This window comes from Halichondria panicea, chromosome 8 (assembly GCF_963675165.1).
Source record: "Halichondria panicea chromosome 8, odHalPani1.1, whole genome shotgun sequence".
Classification (NCBI taxonomy): domain Eukaryota; kingdom Metazoa; phylum Porifera; class Demospongiae; order Suberitida; family Halichondriidae; genus Halichondria; species Halichondria panicea.
In genome coordinates this window covers 1985878-2008316 of record NC_087384.1, presented here as the reverse complement: position 1 = coordinate 2008316, position 22439 = coordinate 1985878, and the positions used below count along the sequence as shown (strand labels likewise).

The following is a 22439-nucleotide window of genomic DNA, read 5'->3' as shown; positions in this document are numbered from 1 at the left end:
CCACCAATAGCTAGCGTTCTAGTGTGAGCTAACTACTAAGTAAAGTAGAGTAGCAACACTCCATGAGCAATGAACAAGATTTGCCACGCACTCTTCTGAAGCTCCATATGCCATGGCATTCCCAAGTACGTGAGGAACCAAGACCTCGCTTGCGCATGTGCACCGAGCCGTATAAAAAGGAAATTAATTATGAACAAATCCGTAACTTCTGATGCAACTTTCTCATGGCAGTATACGAGTTTAGCCACGTGGATGCGAGAGCCTTGCAATCAACAAAGCACCAGCTCTGACTTGTTTCGTACACTAACAGCTAGCTACAGGTAGGTGAGTTTTATTTCTCCAGCTAGCAACAACAATAAAAGTTATGAATTTTAAGCTGACTAGATAGCATCACATGCAGTAGATTGCTCTGTTTAATATCTGTATCCACATCGCTCATATATTTATATAGCTTAAGATATTGTCATCCGTGCAGATCAGTGTTGAGTGTCCAGAATGCCTGGTATTCTAGCCCCTGCAGACACTACGAGCAGCGAGAATAGCTTGAAGCCTTCCAATCAAATGGAGGAAGGCACTGAGGTGAAGGGAGGGGCTGGGCTGATCAAGATAAGTGACAGTGAAGAGGAAGGGACGAGGGTCTCAAGTCCCAGCGCAGAGTCTGGTGAGTGCCCTTAAAATAGAATTTTTGGAGGCCCAGTTTATAGTAATTAGTCATTATCAATTTACCGTTTGAGCTTGATGGTATGATGTATGTGGAGGGTATGTATTCGAGGTTGTAATTTAACAAACTTGATTTGCTAGTCTGTGCGTAAAATAATTTAGTTGCCATCAAGTGCGCTCTTGTTTCTGGGTTCGCACTATGCATTAGTGTACAACTATGGTTTATGAGATGCAGTGTGATAATCCATTCACAATACCACACAATGACGTCTTACAAACTGGCTCAATGAATAGCCCTGTCAATAACTATAGCATGACATACAGCTATTCTCTTTGGTCTTGTACTTGCATTTGAACAGCCTTTCATCGAGGGAACGTGCTTTGGGGCATTGTATTACGGTTCTAGTGCAGCCTTGTGTATTTACTAGCCAATGGTGTGCATGTACATGTGCTTTAAATTTTCTCACGAAAAGTATCCACCCCTTCAAGTGTAAATATGCAATGATGAAATTCATGATAAATTCATGTACACATGTACAATGAGTGTAGCACCCCTTTAGTACGGTGACTACACTCCTAGAGTGTTATTCAGGTATTCGGGTAAGTGTAATGTAATTATGTGCTAGTAGATACCAATTACATAATTATTACACAACCATGCACCTCTTACACATGCATACACACAGACAACTCTATGAGCACTTGCAGCACCAGTGAGCCTGATTCTGAGCAAAAGACCACACCCCAAAAATCAGGTGAGTCTATAGTCACATAACGGAACAGACCCCCAAAAATACGAAGCAACTTTTGTAATTCCAATAGTCACTTATAAATGTTCTGGCTAGATATGTGCTTAGTATTATAGTGTTCTGCAACATTGTGCTCTGCAGACACTCCACCACCTGAGAATGAGGAGGCTGAAAAGAAAGAAGAGAAGAAGGGCTCGGACTACTACAACATTCACCTGGTTTTACCCGGAGTGCCCGCTCCAATCGACATCATGGTAAGTCGGCTAGGCTGGAATTATTATAGTCCTGTGTTTTGGTGGATAAAGCACTTTAGTGAGACCAGCATAAAATTCCTTTTACACTGCACACTATACTTAGTGTGTGTAGAGACTGGCATTTCTTGCTCTAAAGCACAGTTGGTCGCCATGCAGTGGTTAATATAGTATGGGATTCACTAATGATGTGGTTGGTGAGTGGCCCACTAATCGAATAGTGATCCCACATAGCCACCAGCCACTATAAACATGAGCAGTAGACACAAACTGATCTGTATCTGAAATAGAGCTTTTTAGCTATTGCTGTATCATTACTACATGTATAATGCTCTTTACAGCAGCCACTTCATAATCAACAATGATATGACAATCATGTAATGCTAGATGTATTCAGCCTTTATATGTACTACAAGTGTTACTATAGCCACCACCCTCTACAGCTGACGACTCGTGACACGGTTCATGACCTCCTGCAACTGCCCCTGGAGAGGCCCGAGTGTTGCTATCGGAGCTGTCTCTCTGTCCGTCACAAAGGCAAGCGGTTGGATGAGTTCTTTGAGATAGGCTCTCTAGAAGACTTCCATGACGGGGACACTGTGGAGCTGGTGGAGGAGCCATACACACAGAGGGACGTGAGAGTGCACCTGCAGAGACTCAAAGACCTGCTTTTGACGGATGCTGTGCACCAGGCCGTGGTGCCAGGTGGGGAGGGACTCTCCCTCTCATTCCTGGCCGCTATTGCCCTCACAAACCCTGAAGGTTTGCTGCATGGTATCTGTAATAACATGTATTGTTGATTAAATTGTTGCATGGCTATCAGTATCTAGCTTCTGCTTTTGTAGCAAGAACAATACCCGTCTTTATTTTGTGCGTTTGATATTTTAAGAACATGATTTACATCCTACGTTGTTATCCTTGACTACTCAGGAACAGCTCGTGTTGGTGATGACCTTACTGACCTCTCCAAGTTAGAACCACCGTCGTACATCATTCCCTCACACACCCCCACGCCCATACCTGCGGCTGAGGACCCACCCTCTCCCACGCCCCTCACACCCCCCACAGAGAAAGCCGCAGAGACTGGACCACCACTGAATCACTTCTATCCACCCAACCTGGACAAACACTTCAAGGTGGTACTTTAATTCTCTTACCAATAATGTACACAGTTCATACTCCCTGTATGTTTGCATGGAAGGCGAAACCAAATTAGCAGTTACAGTTCGCACAAAAATTATAATTTGCATAGAATGATGAATTCCATGTGTTGTTGGTTTGAAAGATAATACTTGATAAACTTGATGAGTTAGTTTTCAGTAGAAGCATGCAAACATAGTTGTTACGTACAGTAATAGTACAGATTTACAATGTATGCTTACAATTGCATAATTATAATGTTAGTGTTTATCCTTTGCATCGCTTACCCCCAGCTTCCCGAGTGCATTAAGAGCATCTCCTACAGTCAGTGGAACCCTCCCTCCAACAGGAGGAAGATGAAAGGTGCCATAACATAAACATACCATACTTGAATACCGTATAGCAGGTAATTTTCATGAGGTAAAATATTCGTTATTTTCGTGGGCAGGCTGACCTCCACGAAATTTTAACGTAGGCGTGGCTTATCGGAACGTAGGAATGCCATGCAGCCACGAGACTAAACGAAATTTTTACTCACGAAAACCACCTTTTCTCGAGTTGAACGATTTTTTACCCCACGAAACTTACCCGCTATACGGTAGAGAGAGTATGCTGTTGCAATAATTATATCACGATTCTAATCGCAACCTACTAATCCTCTTGTTTATGTTCATTTCACCCTCTCTATACTTATACAGTCATTGTAGCCGTGCTTTTTGTTCATAAGAACAGAACAGATATAGAACTTACATGTATAAATTACTCTTCAAATTGTGCTCTTGTGTAACTGCATTTCATTGGTGTACAGGTGACCTGCTGTATTTGGAGCTGACGACTCTGGAGGGTGTCCATTTTTTCGTGACAGCATGTCCGTCAGGATTCTACCTGAACAAGAGTCAGAGCAGTGACCTCTTTGATCCTACCGCAAAGAAAACCCACCACCTCAACAAACACTTAAATGGTCTTCTCTCGCAGGTAATTAAACAGTTACACACATCACCTTAGACTCATTGCTGCATTCTTGCTCTACAGATCAGCCCTCTGTTCAAGAGGAACTTTGCCCTCCTCCGCAAGTTCTCGGACACCCACCACCCTTTTGAGATCCTCCCGGTGCCCTATCCCGTCCTCCCCTGGGTCGCCCCACGACCAGAACACAAGCCAATCGTATTCAAGATTGAGGACAGTGAGTGTGTGTGTGTGTGTGTGTGGGGGGGGGGCGTAAGAAGTCCCCAGCGATTGTTTAATACGTAGAGTATTGGATCACATGTATACAAGTATGTAGCATTCAGCTGATATGGATGCGAGATTATCCTCTTTAAGCAATAGTAAGTATGTAAAATGAAATTCTCTCAGGCAATAGTATGTAAAATGAAATTCTCTCAGGTATGGGTCTGAAACCATTGCCGGATGAGTTGGTCCTAGGTCAGTTCCGGGACTGGAATGAAGAGTTGCAGACAGCCCGAGAGTTGCCCTCGGACACAGTGGGTGCCAAGGTCTTCAAAGAGAGATCTCTCTTCAAGGTAAGAGCTGGCTGAAGTTAGTGGTTGTTACTCAAATTGTTCTTGGCACAGTACTCTGCATGCCCTGTAATTAATTATATATGATAAAGTGATGCTACACTTTCTGGCTGTTCTCTCTAGCTACTTTGTGCAGTTGAAGTGTTAATTGTCTTGTTGATTTCGTCTACATGTCTACATGTATCGAGATGTTCATAAAACAGTGTTAGAGCATACCTTTAATTATTTCATCCCCTCCCTCTCCCCTTTCATATAGATCCACTCTGACTTTGTGCAAGCATCAATGAGGGGAGCAATGGCCGGGGTAGAGGGGAACCTACCCACTCTCAACCCAGGAGACGAGTTTAAGTGAGTCACATGACCATTGTACTCTATCGTGTGGTCGCTACTACATGTACTGCAGGTACAGGATGTACATGTGGAACAACATCTTCTTCAGTTTTACTTTTGATGGCCGTGACCATTACAAAGAGTTCGGTGGAGATGCTGGGGCACACGCTGCATCTGTAAGTCACGAGTAGTGCATGGTAGCGTAATAAGTACCTGTGCATTGGGAGAAACTCACTACATGTATGAAGTTTGTACTGTCTCCGTTTGTGCCCTTTATATCACCGTCCTGGTTGACAATACCAGTGAGGCCTAGAGGAGGGCGTACAGTGTTTTCTACATACTCACGATGCTACACTGGGGGTCCATCTCAGTGGGGGGTGGTGTGTAGACACATGCAGTGTAGACTCAGAGGAGGTCCGACATGCGTGCACAAATCACTACAGGTGCTAGTGCATTTGGCCTGGACATATCACGTGACCACGATGCACTGAACTTATAGTGATTCGTGCACGCATATCGGACCTCCTCTAGTGTAGACTCATTGTCTTGAAGTAAATATCCTTCCCCCTCCCCCCATTAACAGGCAGCTGACCTCCATGGAGTGGCAGCTCACGAGCGGTTTGATAGGAAGGGACTATACACACTGGGCACTGTTATAGTGGACTACAGAGGGTACAGAGTCGTCTGTCAGTCGGTCATACCAGGTCAGTCAGGGTGGATGCAAGGATTAAAATAACAATTGTACATTGCATTTATATTTACTTTGATGTATACCTGCAGTGTTACAATAACTTGTACCTATGCTTTGTACTTTGTTTTCCATTTACTGTCTTGTTAGTAATTATCCCTAAAGTTTACTCCCATATATTATACAGTACATGTACCTGCTGCTGTACAATGTACTTCAGTACCATCACTTGTACATGTATCTGCATGTGCTTGTTATAATGCTTGCCATGTAGTCATTACAGCACCCCTCTCCACCCCCTCCCTTAGGTCTCCTGCAACGAGAACACGAGGCAGCTGTGGTGTATGGCTCCATAGATACTGGCAAAAGCATCAAGACAGACACGGAGTTCCAAGAGCTGGTGAGCTCTGATTGACGCTTGTTGCTAAATTACTTTACGTGTACTTCTTATACAGTTGAGTAAAACAGCAGAGGATTTTCACATCCGACCACACAAGTCAGTTTGAGTTTTGTTTTATGTAATTTCGCATTTTTCATCACCAACGTTAGTAATATCCTCAGCTAGCCAATAGTCTTTTAGTATTGTATACATGTTAAGTAGCTGATGCTGTGCTTGTACATCATCACATGATTCCACTGTGACATCACCAGGGTGTACGCTAACGAGAAGCAAGAGGAGGTGTTGGAGCTTCCCTCATCGTACGAGGTCAAGGGAATAGTGGGTAACGACAGGAGACACTACGCTCTCGATCTGTTCAGAATATTCCCACCAGACGCTAATTACATGGAGGTGTCGGAGGGGTCAAAGATCAGACATCGTATGGCCGTCCTTAGACCAGAACTGGTAGAGACATTTCACAAGTCAGTACCTTATGTGTTTTGTACATACATGATTAGTAGTGTGCTGCCCAAGTATTTGGTTGAGGGTTAATTGGAGGAGTATAGAACGGTTATTAAAATAAGCCTCCATGTTACAGCCATATTTATCAGGCCTGTACTGCTGAAGGGGTTAGACCATTCTGTAGGAATAATTATTAGCATGTACCTGTTATCATACTGAAAATAATATGGTGGTTCCTCTCAACTATCGTGATTTCCGTCTCACAGTTACAAGTTCCTCCATTTCCTTCGACTGGTCAGGAACAAGACGAGCAAACTGGAGGTGGTGCAGAAACTGCACAAGGTAGCATTGGGTGTGGCTTTTCTCCTTGGACTCTGTGTGCATTATTATTTATGCACGTACGTGTTTTTTTGTTGCTATACTAAGTATGGTTTTGTTTCTGTAGGAGAACGAGGCCAAGTTAGCTGCAGCAGCTGAGGAGGCAGCCAAAAAAAAGGACACTGACGACTCTAAGAGAAAGGAAGAAACTAAAGTGTCTGAAATAGAAAAAAAGGACAATGAAGATTCCGAGGTAACAAAGGAAAATACAAAAGAAACGGAGGCAGCAAACAAAGAAACTATTACAACAAAGAACGATAGTGAACATTCCGAGTCAGTAAAAGAAGATAGTGAAGACAGTTCAGTAGCGTCCACTCCTCTCAGCAGTCCATCGAAATCATCCGACCAATCGTCTATCACCTTATCACCAAATAACTCGTCTCCGCAAAGTTCCCTCACAAGAGGAAAAGCTCCCAAGATGGCGTCCGTCCCCGTGGTGGGTGTGCGTGGAGCAGGAGCAGCACTGGGGCAGGAGTCAAGCAATGGTGGGCGTAGAGGCTTTATAGATTACCTTATATCCTGAGGTTGCACACTTTATTTGGTGTAATGTGTGCGGTATACAATTAATGTACGTATAATAACAGAGATCCACCTATACTGGCTGGTGGTGGTCATGCCACATCTAGACAGAAAGGCCTATAGTCAATACAAGTGTAATGTGTCCATTAGAAATGTCACGGAAAGCGGACAAAACATAGGCTTGCCAGCCAGCCTTACCCCGAGGAGGGGCTGGCTAGCGAGTCTGCACAAAATAGTTTGTAGTTTCAGGGTTGAAAGTGCATTAATTTAATTTTGTACATGTAACATACATTGATTGTACATTGTATCCATTCATAATTATTATATACATGTAGCGCTGGTCATGCACTCTCATGTACTGAACATATACATTGTACAATAACAATCATGTATGAAATTTGAATAGTAATATTGAAGTTGGGTATGAAATGAATGGTCGGAAATAAAAATTTTTGCTGAAATAATATGTGTCACACGAGTTGACTACTTTGTATGTATTATGATAAAGAGTGGTACTTGTATAATTTTAATAATTATTGCCTGATTCATTTAGAAATGTCGAAAGTTCTGTAGTACAGGATTGGGTAGACACGTTTATGGTTCCCAGTCTAATTGTTTGATTTGTTTAAATACCATCTCCATCGTTGGGCGCATTTCAGGAGATGGATCAATACAAGAGTTTATCAGAGGGCTGATCTGGGACCACACCTGCCCTACATTAGTCAGTAGTGCAGGAAGCAAGTCTCCCTCAGGAAATGTTTCTGTCGCCAATTCGCACATGACTACTCCAAAGCTATACACATCGCTCTTAGTTGTTTCTGGGAGGTGTGGTTTTAGGGCAATGGAATGGGAAACCACCTCGGGGGCAAGGTATGGAAGGTTTTCTGTCTCGATTTCGACCGCATATCGAGTAAGATTGACGAGGCCTAGCTTAGCTCGCCACTTGTTGCTACGAGAAGTAAGGAGAATATTGTATGTGCTCACATCTCTGTGGACGATTGGTTGTATCTGTTGGTGGAGATAATCCAGAGCCAGTGATACGTCTTCGAAGATTTGTCGTTTGTTAGGCCCAATTCGATTTGCCTGATAGGCTGCACGCAGAGTGGTCTCAACGAGCTCTGTAATGAGCAAGTGTCCTTCTTCCTCATCTATAACGGCACCCATGAATATGAGAAGATTGGGATGGCTAAATGAATGAGCCATAGTTCGAATCTCTTGACGAACTGTCTTATTGAAGCGAGGATATACATGTCTAACTGCAACAATCATCCCGTGGAATGTCCCTGTGACTATGCTGCCCCAAGTTGCCTTCCTTAAGAACTGATTTGTTGTAGTGACCTTCTCCGGAGGCAATTGCCAAAACTCAAGTTCTTGCGGGCTTTTATTTCCTTCAATAGATTCATTTTCAGGTGTGTTGTTGTCTCGTGCTTCTGTTTGTAGCTGTAGAAATAGAATGATTATTTTAGTTGTCTACAAATTGCTAACCAACCTTTCTCACTTCTTGATCTCTCTGGTAAAGACAATCAGAATTCACGGACAGCCTTAGAATCTGTAAGCGTAGAAGAATCTGGATATGTCTTGCAAACTGTTTTAAACTTGGAAGAACAGTAGAAGGAATTAGCCATTCTATACATAGTGAGCCCTCTTTGAGGTTCACTAGAAGTAGCGCAAAGTCTGATAATAAGAATTCACTGGCGAATCGTTTTCTGTACTGGTCTAAGTCCTCTAGAGATGTTGTTTTGATGTCATAGTCAATCCTCAAATGTAATTTTGAGTAGGCTTGTGGATGGCTCGATTTCTGTGGCAGGTAAGGAACAATATCGCTAACAATAGTTTCCATTCGAAACTGCTTCATGTTCTGCGCGTATGCTTCCATTCTTTTTTTTAGGCCATCACTGCCAAAATTCTTGATAATATGTTGCAGGAGGCTAAAATCAAGGAAACTTAGGTAGGAATTGAAAATTGCAAAGATACCACCAATTGTTTTTGCTTCTTCGACCATGGGGTACTTTAAAAGTAAACCTTCATGCTCATTTCTGATCGCTAATGGTAGAGCAAGCAGCAAATACTTGACCTCAGAAAGTGACACGTTGTTCTCAATTAGTTCTTTCAGAGTGTTTACTCTGAGCACTTGAAACCGCTCTTCAAAGTGTGTAATGCTCTCAGACATGGAACCTATTGAGTACATGCACAATGTGACATCATTTAACATGTGACACTATTATGGTACGACTAATTAATTAATGTACGTTTGTATGCTTTCGTAACTGTAGTACTTTCTGGTTGACAAACTCACTGAATTGGGTCTGGTTGGTTGCAGGAGCTTGAAGTTTAGCAGTAGCAATGGAATTATCTTTGTCACTTTGGAGCACTGTAGAGAGAGTGTGTGATATGTCATTTCTTAGATACATGTGAAGTTGATGACTGTTAATTTTATGAGATTATAGGCTGTATAATATTGTTCCCTAAGAGTTAAGTTATAATTATAGAGCTATTTTGGTACCAAGACAAGAGTTACTATAATGATTTGTTTTTACAAACCAATCGGTCTTAATGAATTTACCAAGGTTAGCAACTTGGTCTGCAAGAAGTCCTTCCTTTAGCTCCAGTAAGATCTCGATTAGTGATCGATATGTCTTGTATGGATTGTTGTTCAGCCAGAAACTTAGTGCTCTGGACATTGCCATTTCATTCCCATGTCTAAAAGCAGAGTCTCGAACATCAGCAGTCTGCCCTGGAGTTAGACTTAGTCCTGGTACCCCAGTATATTTCTCCCAGCTCCCAAATAGACTGGCTATCTTCTTAGATCTTTTTTTCTTTATTGTCTGATTTAACTGCTCATCTGTTACTCCAGTCCACTCTTTTAGCCTACCCAGTGTTAGTTCTCCACAAGTAGCCATCTCTGTATTGTTTTGCCTAGTCAGCTTTTCTGTTTAATGCAGAATCGGTACTTTACAGCGTTTCATGTAAAGTCACATACATGTTTATCTCAATCAACTCATCAAGTATAACAGGAGCTTCTGTATGCAGATGCTTGTGCCCTAGCTAGTAGTTAATGTCAATGAATAATAAAGTGTATATAGTGTTGAAATAGGGTTGCCCAGGAAGTTATGTGGTCAATTTTTGGCTTCATATTGATTTGAGCTTGTTGTTACATCATGAGTAAAAGTACTCCCACATCTTACCTTGTGATGTATGTAAGTACTGATCAATATCTTCAAGATAATATTATGTTGTTTTGGCATAGAAATTGAGTTTCACTTTCATTTCAGGTGATTCAATCTTCGAGGAATAATTATGAGGAATGATGTCATTGATGTTGTCTCCTTTCGAAACTGGGTCATGTCTCGTGTGTAAACTTTCATGCTATGCTTGAAAGCATCACTGGCTACAGTGTTGATGATGTGCTCTAGGAGGCGATAGGAGTTAGGGATAGCAAATACACCACGAAAAGTAGTAGCTTTTTCAACCATAGAGTATTTCGCAATTTTTCGTGCTCATTTCTGATGGCCAATGGTAGAGCTAGCAGAGTGTATTCTAGCTTGGTGAGTGGTACATCGTTCTCTATCAGGTGTTTGAGGGTGGATATCTTATCTTCAAATGTTGAAATCCCTTCTCAAAGTACTAGATATTCTCAGATATGTCACCTATAAGTATTAAAATGAAACTGTCTGAACTGGTGGGAATACTTCAATTCTTATGCATGCATGCGTGGATGTGGGCTCCTACATTGATGTTCTGAATTGCTGGTGAGAAGTGCTTATACAGTAGCAGTCGTGTAACTAGTTTTAGTAGCTCAGGACACTACCAAGTTTTGTGTATTGATGCCTGTCCCTTCTTTTAGGGTACGAAAGGTCAGCTCTCCTTTAGTTGCCATATTCCTATGTACATAAAAGGCATGCTATATAATAATTAATTATGTACCAGACACATGCACACATACCTTCGAGTTAATTCTGTCAAGTGCACTGTAGTAACTTTTCTGTAACACACCCACTTTGTTTCATGTGTATATGTACTAGGACTTGAATACACTTTTGGTCAGGTCACATGTAAATGAATACGACCATGAATACGTGGGGACAATTAATGGATTTTTATGCTGGTTGAAATTTGCTGCTGATGTTTTATTTATATTAATGATGTCATAATTGTATAGAAAAGGTATTAATAAATATCGTGACTGTTTTTCACAGCAAACACAAATCTCAAATGTCTGTATATAAGGGTATAAAATCGAGAAATTATATACACAAACATCATGTAATAATTATTGATTAGTTCTGTGTAGTTCCTTTTATCGGCACCTTAAGGTTCCCATTGTAATAGTCTGATTTGTTCCAGCACTTTACTCATGGTAGGCCTATCAACTGGGTTGCTATGGACGCAGGAGTTGATCAGTGTGTGAATTGGGGGCCATGTGTGGCCCACACTTTTCAGTAGGTCACGAAACTTCTCCAATACCGGAAACGTACTGGTCACCACCTCGCACATGACCACTCCAAAGCTATAAACATCAATCGCTGTGGTCTGTGGTTGATGTGGCTGGTTGGAGGTGGGAGGATGAGGGTAGGCTTCCGGGGCGAGGTATAGGAGGGCTCCTTCGCCTAGCGTGGTTGCGTACTGAGCTAGGTTGGCCGATCCAAAGTCGGATAGCTTGGCTAGCCATGTGTTGTTTGGTTGAAAGATTAGTAGAATATTGTTGGTGCTCACATCTCTGTGGATGATGGGATCTCTCTGTAAGTGTAGGTAGGCCAAAGCTAGCGAGATGTCTTTAAAGATTCGGCGCTTGTTGGGACCAATGCTATTTTCTTCGTAGGCTGCACGTAGTGATGTATCGAGGAGCTCTGTCACGATCATAGGGCCTGTTTGCTCGTCCAGAGCAGCCGCCATGAATAGGACTAAATTAGGATGTCGAATTTGTGCCATTATTTGAATCTCTCGACGAATTTTCTCCACGGTTGCTTGGTTAAGGATTCCAGGATGGATTCTTTTGACAGCAACAGAGGTTCCTCGAAAGACTCCCTTGACAATCCGACCCCAGGCTCCATTGCCAAGCACCTCGTCGTCCCTAGTGATCACATCGTCAGGAGGTACTTGCCAAAAGTCTGTGTTTTGAGATTGAAGGTGATGATTTTTAGCAAATTTTTGCTGAGGATCCCCAGTTTGCTGTGTAAGAGCTGAATGTTGGTCTGTTTCTAAATGCGTTGTTTCTCCCTTTTGAACTTGACTTGTATCTGTCTGAATTTCTTTATCTATTTTGCTGCTGATATGTGTTGAAGAATAAGGAACACTGTTTCTTACCGATGACAATTTTTTTCGTTTTTGTTTTGTCACTAGGACAACCAATTCGGAGAGCAAGAAATTACTTGCATATTTCATTCTATGCTTATCAAATTCTTCAAGAGTTGTTGTCTCGGTGTCAAAATCAAATTCCAATTTAGAGTGGCCCTCTTGGTCTGTTCTCTGGGGGAGGTGTGGAATGATGTCACTGATGGTTGTCTCCATTCGAAACTGCCTCATGTCCTGTGCGTAGGCGTACATTTGTTGTTTCAGGTCATCACTGCCGAAATGGTCAATGATGTGCTCTAGGAGACTGAAGTCAAGGAAACACAGATGAGAGTGCAAGTGGAAAAGGATGTCGTCAGCTGTTGTAGCATCTTTAAACATGGAGCATTTCGATGCCAGCAAATTCCCATGCTCATGTTTGATGGCCAGTGGGAGACTGATGAGCCTGTGCTTGAAATTGGTAAGCACCTCCTCTTTGATCGTAGACAGCACTGCAAGTGTCAATACTATAAGATTTTGGAAATTTGTGTCATGATGTTGGACTTCGTGAAGAATGTGCTGCTTGCGATCTAGCAAGTCAAAATATATATTCAGGTTTTCAAGCATTTAGTTTAACCTTACCTAAACCGTATGTGCTTCTTGGTGCGGTATGTGGCTTATTAGTTTCTGTGGTCATCTTGCCTTTGTTCTTTTTGTCAGCATCAACCACTATATATTATAGAAACTTCAATGATTAATCCTTAATTTAGTTTACTTCAGCTTACCACTCTTGGCGACTTTATCAGCGAGAACTCCCTGCTGTAGCTCTATTAGGGTCTCAATCAGTAGTCGATACGTATGGTAAGGATTAATGTTGAGCCAATAGCTTAATGCTTTCGATACAGCCATTATGTTTCCTTTTCTGAAGGCGTAGTCTCGAACTTCAGCTATCTGTCCTTCTGTTAGGCCAAGCCCTGGTGTATTAACATACATTTCCCAGCCTCCAAACAATTTGGCTAGGTTCTGTAGATCCTGTTGCTCCACTTTCTTGTTGAGCTGCTTCTCAGTTATGTTTGTCTCTTTTTGTAGCAATGTTAAGAAGACCTCGTTATCCATGTCTCTAAAGCTAAACTAGTGTACTTTTTGACTGTCAACAACACCTATAATTTTATTCACTGTAATTTAATGTGTCTCATTTGCTAGATCAGCAGGATTTTTCCTTGTGTAGCAAAACAGAAACAGTGCTGATCGTGCACTTTGATTGTATTTTAGGGATATGGCTGAGAGCATAATTACACGTAGGCAGTCATTAAGTTAACGAGCGTTTCTCATGTGAATCTCATTATCCTATAGTGAATGCCGTACGTGTAGTGCAACATTTTCGAAGCATTTAAATTTCGTGGAATGGCCTCTAAAATCATTACATTTCACGCTCTTTGGTCAAATGACGTTGTGTCTTCCGTTAGCTATAAGCATTTCGTTGACCTATTTTCATATAAGGATTGCTAACCCACGAAAATTTCACTCTCTACGGTAGTCCTGTTCGCTGGAATGATGATTGCTCTTCGAGCGCCCATTAATCACTTCAGCTTTCACAGTTGCTGAGTTGGCACACCCTTTTACATTGAAGTCATTGTAAAATCAATGCGTTTTGCAGCCTCTGCATTCTGCAATACAAGCACTATTATTCCAAAGAAAGAAAGTTCGTGAAATACTGAAATAAGAGCTACACAGTGGTCTTTGTTCCAGACAGTGGTTGTCAACTGTAGCAGGTCTTATACAAAGTAAATGCAGTAGTAGTAGATCTATGAAATTAGCGCTCTTGATATTGCCAGATTTCATTCCCATGATGTGTAAAGTCTCGAACATCAGCAGTCTGCCCTGGAGTTAGATTTAGTCCTGGTGCCCCAGTATATTTCTCCCAGCTCCCAAATAGACTGGCTATCTTCTTGGATATTTTTTCTCTTTATTGTCTGATTCAACTGCTCATCTGTTACTCCAGTCCACTCTTTTTTAGGCTAGTTCTCCACAAGTAGCCGTCTCTATATTCTTTTGCCTCGTCAGCTTTTCTGTTCAATGCAGAATCGGTACTTTTCAGCATTTCGTGTTAATTCACATACAAGGAGCTTTTCTGTATGCAAATTCTTGTGCCCTAGCTAGTACTAGTGTTAGAATGAATACGAGGTGAATATTTATGATTAATTGGTACGAAAATCACAATAAAAGCTAGTCTGTTGAAATACGTAGGTTGCCCGGGAAGTTATGTTGTTGATATTTGAGCTTGTCGTTGCATCATGTACTCCCACATGGTGGCTTTCTTACCTCGTGATGTGCTGTTGTGATTTTTGCAAACAGTTCCTTTTTAACAATCTCAAAATACACTAACGTTTTCACTGGATGAATTTCATACAAAAACATAAGGTAAATGCATGCATTGGTAGTATGTGTAATCTCTGTTTGTACGCGAGTTTGCTACATGTACAATAGTCATGTACAATAATAACAATTAATTGAGCTTTCTGCAGATAATATATTAATTATCATCGTTACTGTGATATATTTGTATTCTTGTTTGCTTTCTGAAACGGCTTGTAATGTATGTTGACAGACACTGACTGTTTGTTACCACACGTACAATATCATGATAGTTGTTGTTATTTTGGTAGCTAGTGGAGTGTGTTTCAAGATTATGGTTCCCCATCAAGTTGCTCAATTTCTTTAAGGACTGCTCTCATTCTCTGCGCACTTAAGGCCTGGGTCCAGATTTCAATACCAAAATTTACACTATGTTCATACTGCTGTATTATTTGCAATATACAGTGTATGCTGCATCAAAATGATCCAAAATGAAGCTCAATGTTTTTTTTTCCAAAAAACTAATTAGCTTAATTCAATTATGCTAATTAGTCCCATAAATGGTGATGACGTCATGCCACTTTCAGAAAGAGAAGTGCAAATACGGCGTTGAAGATGCCAAGATCAAGCTTCAAAAACAAGGCTAGATGAACATCTCATAGCTAGGTACTAGTATCCTTGATGGGAAGAGTAGGAGTTATTGTATTCTTGAGACACACAAAATAGCCTACTCTAGGGTGGCTGTCAGAGCTAAAGAAGCTAGCATAGCTAAGAAAGTTTTGGACATTTTTACTTCCCATCAAGGAAACATAATCATAACAACATACTCTATCTTTTGAGGGCCTAAACAGCTACTTTTACCTTGTTTAAGTCCGCCGTATTTGTTGCCAAAGATAATCTATAATAGTTCTAGCAGCTAGCTAAGCAAATACATTGACCTTATGACGTCACATGCAATGAATAACATTAATAAACATTATGAATCTCATTAACACTACATGATCTACATGATCTACATAAAATGTTGGCAATGTATAAAATTAATCTTATCAGTGCCTGACCCAGGCCTTAACTGCGCAGAGTTGAGGGTCTATCGTAAGGAGAATCACGGACGCAGGAAGTGATGAGAGGGTGGACTTGAGACATTGTTTAAACGCCTAGAGAATTGCCAGTCTTCAGAAAATGTTCTGGTTACTACTTCGCACATTACTATTCCAAAACTGTACACGTCAATCTTGGTTGTCTGTGGGGGCTGCAGCTGATTGTACTAACCCTACATAAGATGTATCCATTGTTAGTTATGTAGTGCTGTACCCTAATCAGCACTTACCTAATATAGTAATCTCTTTTTAGCTGGTGCTGTGTGCACTGCAAGATGTATATAATTATATAAATGACTTTCGCAACATGGTATGTAACTCACTAATCTTTGCCAATTCAACAGTAAGCGTTCCTTCCTTGCAATCCATTTTGTAATCTGGAGTAACGATCGGTTTGTCTCCCAAGGGTTTTTTTTCAGCCAAGTTCTTAGTGCAGTTGATATTGCCATTTTATTATTGTATCGATTTGCCATATCTTGAACGTCAGTAATCTCCGTTTCCGAAAGATTGAATCCTGGTTTGTAAACAAATATTGTCCAGCTTCCAAAATGTTCAGCCAGATTGTTTATATCCTCCTTTTCTACATTCTTTTGTAGTTCTTTATTTGTAATTCCTGTCTTCTCTTGCAATGTACCGTATAGCGTGTAATTTTCGTGGGGCAAAATATTCGTGGTTGGAGGTCTGACCACGAATATTTTACCCACGAATGAAGCGACCTTGCCTACCGTTACCTGAAGTGCAAGCTGCAACCACGAAAATATTACCCACGAAATGTCTCAATATTGCTGAACCACGAATATTTTGTCCCCCGAAAATTACCCGCTATACGGTACTCCATGTGAGTGGAGGTGTACTCATTTTGAAAAAAATTTGATATGTATACTGTTCCTGATATTGATTTAAATCGTTTTTATGAATGTCTGTGTACGTGATTTTCCCTGATGAAAGTATGTGCTAGGCTAAGCCGTGCTAGGTGTATTCATAAAAATGCATGGTGTATCGTAAACAAACATTGCATGTATAAAAAAAATCTATTGGATTGCGACAATTTTGAGCGAAAGCAAATCATGGCGAGAGGCATTAGCACAGCGCCAGCTTGAACACTAGTTATCATTAGCAAATTGATTGGTAAATTGATTATCAATGCTTCTAGCTTACCCATGAAGTTGTTAAAGTAGTTCTGTGGGAACCTTAAAAACCTGTTTAAGTACCGACACGAGAATTGTATTTCTAAAGTTGTGTACATTTCCCCCTCGTGCTGTTGCAGAGCCCAGTGGCTTACCTGGTGAGGGGAACCCCCTCCCCCCTGATGAACTGTACCTGCTGACAGTGGAGGGGCTGGAGGAGGAGAAGGATGTGGGTCCAGAGTTCAACCAGGGCGGGGAGGACCTCGATGGACTCTCGGGGGAGGCGGAGTCTATAGGAAAAGAACTAGAGGGTGGGTGGTAGTGCATAGTCTTTGTGGAGGTGTTAAACTATAATTATTAGCAATGATTGACTTGAGGAAAATTTTGTGTTAAAATAGTATGATTATTTTTCAACTTCATTACAGAAGGATTCTAGTTTGACTATGAAATTTGTGTCTATACCAGCCAACATTTTAAATCTGTATGGTGTGTTCATCAGACCTCCCTGAAGTGGCAGCTGCAGTGAAGGCTGCCTTGGCCGAGGCTGGCTCCACTAACCTCGACAACTTTGAGCTCAAGTACAATGTGGACGTTCTTTCTCCCGTTGTCAAGCACGCCGAGTCAGAGGTTTGTCATAATTAAGATATCTATATAGTGGAATGGGGGTAGGTTCTGCCCCAGTCGTGACAGTGTTCCACCTAAGAGGAAGGGTTTCACCACATCATGTAATTCCAAAGACCCAAAATATGTGTTACAACGCCCTATGTGAGTGGCGTACGTTTTAGTAGGTAACAAGAATATCAGCTTTTGTGTATATTTTACTCCACTCACAGGAGGTCCTAGAGAAAGACAGAGCTCTGATCCGTGAGGCCAGTCAGTTCTTGATGGACAGTATCATCCCACAGTTTGTGCGTGATTGCATCCAGCTGAGTGTGACCCCCCTCGATGGAGGAGCACTCAAACAGGCCATGCATGCTCGGGGGATCAACATGAGGTATCTAGGGGAGGTGGCTAAACTGGCCGCCAAGAGAGAGGACTTGCAGCACTTGCAGGTGTGGAGTGTGTGGTGGTAGTCGTACGTGTATGTGTGTGGAGTGGGTGGTGGTAGTTGTACGTATGTGTGTGTGGAGTGGGTGGTGGTGGTCGTACGTGTGTGTGTGCTATATATTAGCATGAAGTGTGGAGAGTGATATATAGGATTTACTTGCTGCTAACTAGGTCAATAGAGGTGTACAGTGCTAATAAAGTGTGACCATGAAAGTTTAATGTACTTTGTATGGTACTTTAGGGTCGATGTTGTGTGTACAAATGTTATCTTGTTTACTAGCTCATTTATACTGCCTTATGTACTGCAGCGACTGTGCCTCAGCGAGATGATCACCAGAATAGCCAAGGGGAGATTCAGGAAGTGCCTTCAAGATAGTGAGTTAATGTATAACACTCAGACAGTCTATTACACAATACTGCATGTGTAGGTCCCCTGGAGGTCACCTCAGAGGCTGTTGTCCACTTCCTTAACTGCTTCCTTGGAGATACACAGGCAGTCATTGAGACCAGTGAAGAGGTAGTGTGCCGGCCCTTGTTTCCTGTGCAGGTGTCAGTAATATTCCCCGCCCACACACACACACAGGTACCTACTGTAAATGGCCATGCAAAGAAGAAGAGTAAGAAAAAGAAGCTCCCTGGATCTCTAAGACGTAAGTATTGTGTTTGATCATACAATTGATTCATGTGACTGTCATGTGATTGCCTCACAGTGACACCACACTCTAAGATGAGCACACAGAGTTTATGGGCAGAGATCGTGGATGAAGTTGGATGGTACTATCGATACACGCTGGAATTGTGAGTTACTGTGTGAATATTTTATTGTCATGATGTCATGATGATGTCATGTCGACACAGCTCAAGCCTTGCAGAGACTTGTGCTAAGTCGGGCCTGCAAAAAATGTCAATAATGAGAGAGCTTTGCCGTAAAACAGGTTTGTATTTTATATACCAATCGCACCAAATATTCCTAGGTTTTGTAAAGTGTATAACCATAATTGTTTTTTGTTGCCTTCACTTATATTTTACTTATGTTAACTGTTTCCCCTGCCTCCAGGTATCCAGTTGGTACTTAAGGAGTACGACTTCACCGCTCAGCCAGTGTTCATCGATGACGACGTAGCCTCCATGTACCCCCTCATTAAGCACACTGATTACAGGGTCAGTCTCCTAATACTCATTATGTACGTATCACCAGTTGGTACCATGTACATGTATCACCAGTTGGTAGCATGTATCACCAGCTGGTATCATGTTGTGTGTCCTTACAGTCGATAGAAGCAGTGGCTCTGTTCGAAGTGGCTCAGTCTAAAATGAGTTTAGGTGAGTTTATATACATAAATTATTATTTTCTTCTCTTTCTCCATTCCCTGCATGTACAGCCAATGTGATTATCAAACACGATAAATAATAATTATAAATTTCACGATGTTTTTGTTCCTGAATGTGAGCTCTGGCGTATCAATACTTAATTGTGTACATCAATATGAATTCATTTCGCACCATCCACATCCCACAACATACCTCCGTGTTACGTATAGAGGGGGTCACCCTGGGATTCCCCCTCTATTATAGGGGGGGACCCCTGGGTGCCCCCCTATTTTATGTGATACACTTATTGCATAACAAAATGTAGCGTTCTACAATAAATAAATGAAGTTATAGCTATAATTGACTTAAATCAGTAAAATTTGAAGCACACAAAAAGATCATTTGTTCCGGGGGGGACCCCTGGACGCCCCCCCCCCCCCTCTAGCTTAACTGAAATCCTGATGAAACCCTGTCAGTACACCTTTAATATTGTACACACACACCTCACTCGCAAGGTAATCCCAGACTTTTGCACCTGCCTACAACTTACATACGCACACACACACACACACACACACACACACACCCACCCATCACTTACCTACACAACAAACTCACAGGCAACCTGGCACTTGCTCAAGAACTCTTTGCCGAAGCTATTCACATGTCAATCCAAATATACGGTCCAATGCACGTTGACATAGCCAACTGCTACAGGTGAGAAACCCACTCATCAATTTCAATATTTCATTCCTAATTACAGGCAAGCAGCTAAGGTAAGCCAGTTGCTGGGCGAGCCTGTGAATGCTCTTAGCAATCAGCACAAGGCCACGCTGATCTTTGAGCGTGTATTGGGTGTGGATCATCCCGACACACTGGCTGCGTACATCAACCTGGCTCTGTACTGTCACAACACCAAACAGACAGCTGCTGCCCTCAGGTTACTCTACAGGTGAGCAAGGCAATTGGTTTGTGTTGAGCGCACGAGGGGTTCAGATTGTATACAAAGGAGGGATAGTTACTCTTGTAGGTGAAAACAGTGGGTTCAGTGTATAGCCTAATAAACCCACACCATGCAGTCCCCCTTCTCTGTCAGTTTAGACGTGCACATGTACGTACCTTCACTGATTTTTTCTTAAAAACTTTCTAGACGCATTTACCTATTTTAACAGTACTGTGTACATATACCCACACTCTCCTTCCCTCCCCTCAGAGCACGTTACCTCATTCTGCTCGTGTACGGAGAAGACCATCCTGAGATGGCCACCTGTGACAGCAACATCGCTGTGGTGCTCCTCAGTATCAAGGACTATAAGAACGCATTGCTGTTCTTTGAGAGCACGCTGTGTTTGTACAAAAAGTAAGCTTTAAATTGCTTTTAGCGATATTCATAATTATAACAATGTTTGGTCTGGTACGTGTGATAATAAAGGTTTCAGCGATATTCATAGTGCACTTGCTATAACAATTATGTCTGGACTGTGTAAAAATTAATACCTTTCATCCACAATTTTCAATATTTTTCCAAATCCCCTTCACCCTGGCATGCACAACTATAGTATCCTGCCCACTAACCACCCACACACTGCACACAGGTATTATGGACCCGAGTCTCTACAAACTGCTCTGACCTATCACCTCCTCGCTCGAGTCCACTCTTTCCTCGGTGACTTTAGAGCTGCCCTCCATCACGAGAAACTCACCTACAACATCTACACCAAGAAGGTGCATTATCGCAACTGTGGAGTGATGTGATCATGTATACCATAGAAATATAGAACATGAGCTTTCTTTTTTATGTTAAAAGACACCATATATGTGTATGCACGCGCACTTCATTATATATAGATTGAAGTGTTTACCTGCATGGAATGGTCTCCTTTTAATTATAAAGTACACGATTTGAGACCCTTTTGAATAACATAATACTTTCCAACTGTTGTTGGAACACTGCTCATGTAGCTGTTTGTAACAATCAATGACTTACCGGCTTAAGAAGCAGCTCTGTAACAATCTTCTCTTTCTTGTTTTCTTTTCAGTTTGGTTCGGAGAGTGAACGCACACAAGAGAGCTACCTTTGTCTGAAGGATATCACCGGAAAGGCTGTCACAATGCAGAAAACAGTAAGACCCATCCTCAATAGCTACGAGCCATTTTTAATGAGTTTTATCTCTTACAGATCAATGAAATGATGACCAAAGGAAATGCAAGCAAAGTGATGGTGAGCATAGCTTAAATAGTTAACCGATGATGCATCTGTTGTGCAGTTGCTTGCGTAAAGTGTCTGTTGTTCGTGTGTATGTATAATTATGAAGTTGTGCGTGTGTATATACCTGTAATATTTGTAAGTTCTTTAGTTGCTGTCATTGTTTGAAACGTATTAACGTGTATGGTGTGTCTGCCTCACAGTTGGAGCTCCCTGGCTCGTGGGGGGAGGTAGTAGGGATGCTGAATGGACAGGAACCTCGCCAGAGCAAGAAACAACAGTAAGTGGCATTACCATGGTGAACATAACTAGATTTGACTCTATAATAGTGGTAATTTATCGTCGAGCGTTTACTTCCATGTACGTGAAGTACTAGTAGTAACTGTAATTTATTTCTGTGTCATTAAGTAATTTTCCGATCATTGTGGGTATAATTATAGACAGACCCGATAGAGTGTTGCCTCAAATGTGTCTGTATAAATAATATGTTATACCCAAGTGATTTCATATAGTTATTTATTTTCTCCAGAATTGTTCGTAAGCGCAAGAAGAACAAGCCGGCTACAAGTGCCCCGACTACTGACTAGCTAAGCCAATCTCTCAGCTGTTAACTAGTTAGTGCTCATTGTATTTATTTTACTATATAGAACTGCTAAATTCAGGTCTCATCAATGTATGCAGTGCACCTGCCCCTTTTGTTACTGCTTCAGAATCTATATAGACTGATATACTACTTTCTAAATTTGTTGGCATCAATTAATTATTTTGAGAAATTTCGTTGTCACCACAATAAATTATGAAACTGTCAATGAAAATGAGCATGCATGTTACTCTTGCATTCGTTAAACCCATTAAAATAATATTTTTCGTTCTTATATACGTAGCTATTTATTTGTGCATGTATATAAACCTGTTTTATTACAGAAGCCTTCCTCAACGTATAGTGTTACGG

At 41.5% G+C, this 22439-nt stretch overlaps 3 protein-coding genes and 1 long non-coding RNA gene across 5 annotated transcripts in view; 2 read left to right on the top strand and 2 right to left on the bottom strand.

Annotated features, from left to right (window-relative positions):
* The window catches only part of LOC135339872 (uncharacterized), a 35216-nt gene extending 19261 nt beyond the window's left edge, over positions 1-15955 (bottom strand). Inside the window, exon 1 of the long non-coding RNA XR_010396102.1 lies at positions 15558-15955. This is a non-coding gene — a long non-coding RNA (uncharacterized LOC135339872). The remainder of the gene's footprint in view (positions 1-15557) is intronic.
* LOC135339652 (serine/threonine-protein phosphatase 6 regulatory ankyrin repeat subunit B-like) overlaps positions 1-22439 on the top strand; it is a gene marked incomplete in the record, with an annotated part of 1209744 nt that overhangs the window by 306952 nt on the left and 880353 nt on the right.
* LOC135339642 (clustered mitochondria protein homolog) lies at positions 296-22302 on the top strand. 2 transcript variants are annotated; one of them, XM_064535829.1, is made up of 36 exons: positions 296-324; positions 476-661; positions 1347-1415; positions 1551-1663; positions 2104-2422; positions 2591-2796; positions 3094-3163; positions 3609-3775; positions 3833-3983; positions 4184-4320; positions 4574-4665; positions 4721-4823; positions 5231-5351; positions 5644-5735; positions 5791-5831; positions 5987-6196; positions 6443-6518; positions 6622-7039; positions 17064-17234; positions 17423-17550; positions 17757-17975; positions 18279-18345; positions 18399-18487; positions 18554-18620; positions 18681-18768; positions 18829-18905; positions 19028-19131; positions 19242-19293; positions 19902-19998; positions 20045-20233; positions 20495-20641; positions 20877-21006; positions 21321-21404; positions 21461-21502; positions 21691-21767; positions 22017-22302. In XM_064535829.1, the coding sequence occupies exons 2-36, from the start codon at positions 496-498 to the stop codon at positions 22072-22074; spliced, it is 4437 nt and encodes a 1478-aa protein (XP_064391899.1). In that variant the 5' UTR covers positions 296-324; positions 476-495; the 3' UTR covers positions 22075-22302. The 2 variants fall into 2 exon arrangements, with proteins under 2 accessions (XP_064391899.1, XP_064391900.1); XM_064535830.1 differs by having other exon boundaries at positions 298-320.
* On the bottom strand, positions 7345-13594 carry LOC135340161 (uncharacterized). The gene is made up of 7 exons (XM_064536485.1): positions 13127-13594; positions 12984-13070; positions 11387-12931; positions 9637-10002; positions 9370-9444; positions 8563-9248; positions 7345-8513 (listed from the first exon to the last, which is right to left on the bottom strand). Exons 1-7 carry the CDS (start codon positions 13455-13457, stop codon positions 7668-7670), a joined length of 3936 nt encoding a protein of 1311 aa, XP_064392555.1. The 5' UTR covers positions 13458-13594; the 3' UTR covers positions 7345-7667.

Bases quoted from the DNA above. Each gene is read 5' to 3' on its own strand.
- LOC135339642 (XM_064535829.1), top strand. From the start codon at position 496: ATGCCTGGTATTCTAGCCCCTGCAGACACTACGAGCAGCGAGAATAGC. The intron at 1,664-2,103 runs GTAAGTCGGCTA...CACCCTCTACAG, and splicing joins CCGCTCCAATCGACATCATG to CTGACGACTCGTGACACGGT. The intron at 18,488-18,553 runs GTAGTGTGCCGG...ACACACACACAG, and splicing joins TCATTGAGACCAGTGAAGAG to GTACCTACTGTAAATGGCCA.
- LOC135340161 (XM_064536485.1), bottom strand. From the start codon at position 13,457: ATGGATAACGAGGTCTTCTTAACATTGCTACAAAAAGAGACAAACATA. The intron at 10,003-11,386 runs CTTAAGGTGCCG...TGCATTAAACAG, and splicing joins CAGACTATTACAATGGGAAC to AAAAGCTGACTAGGCAAAAC. The intron at 9,249-9,369 runs GTGAGTTTGTCA...TGTACTCAATAG, and splicing joins AACCAACCAGACCCAATTCA to GTTCCATGTCTGAGAGCATT.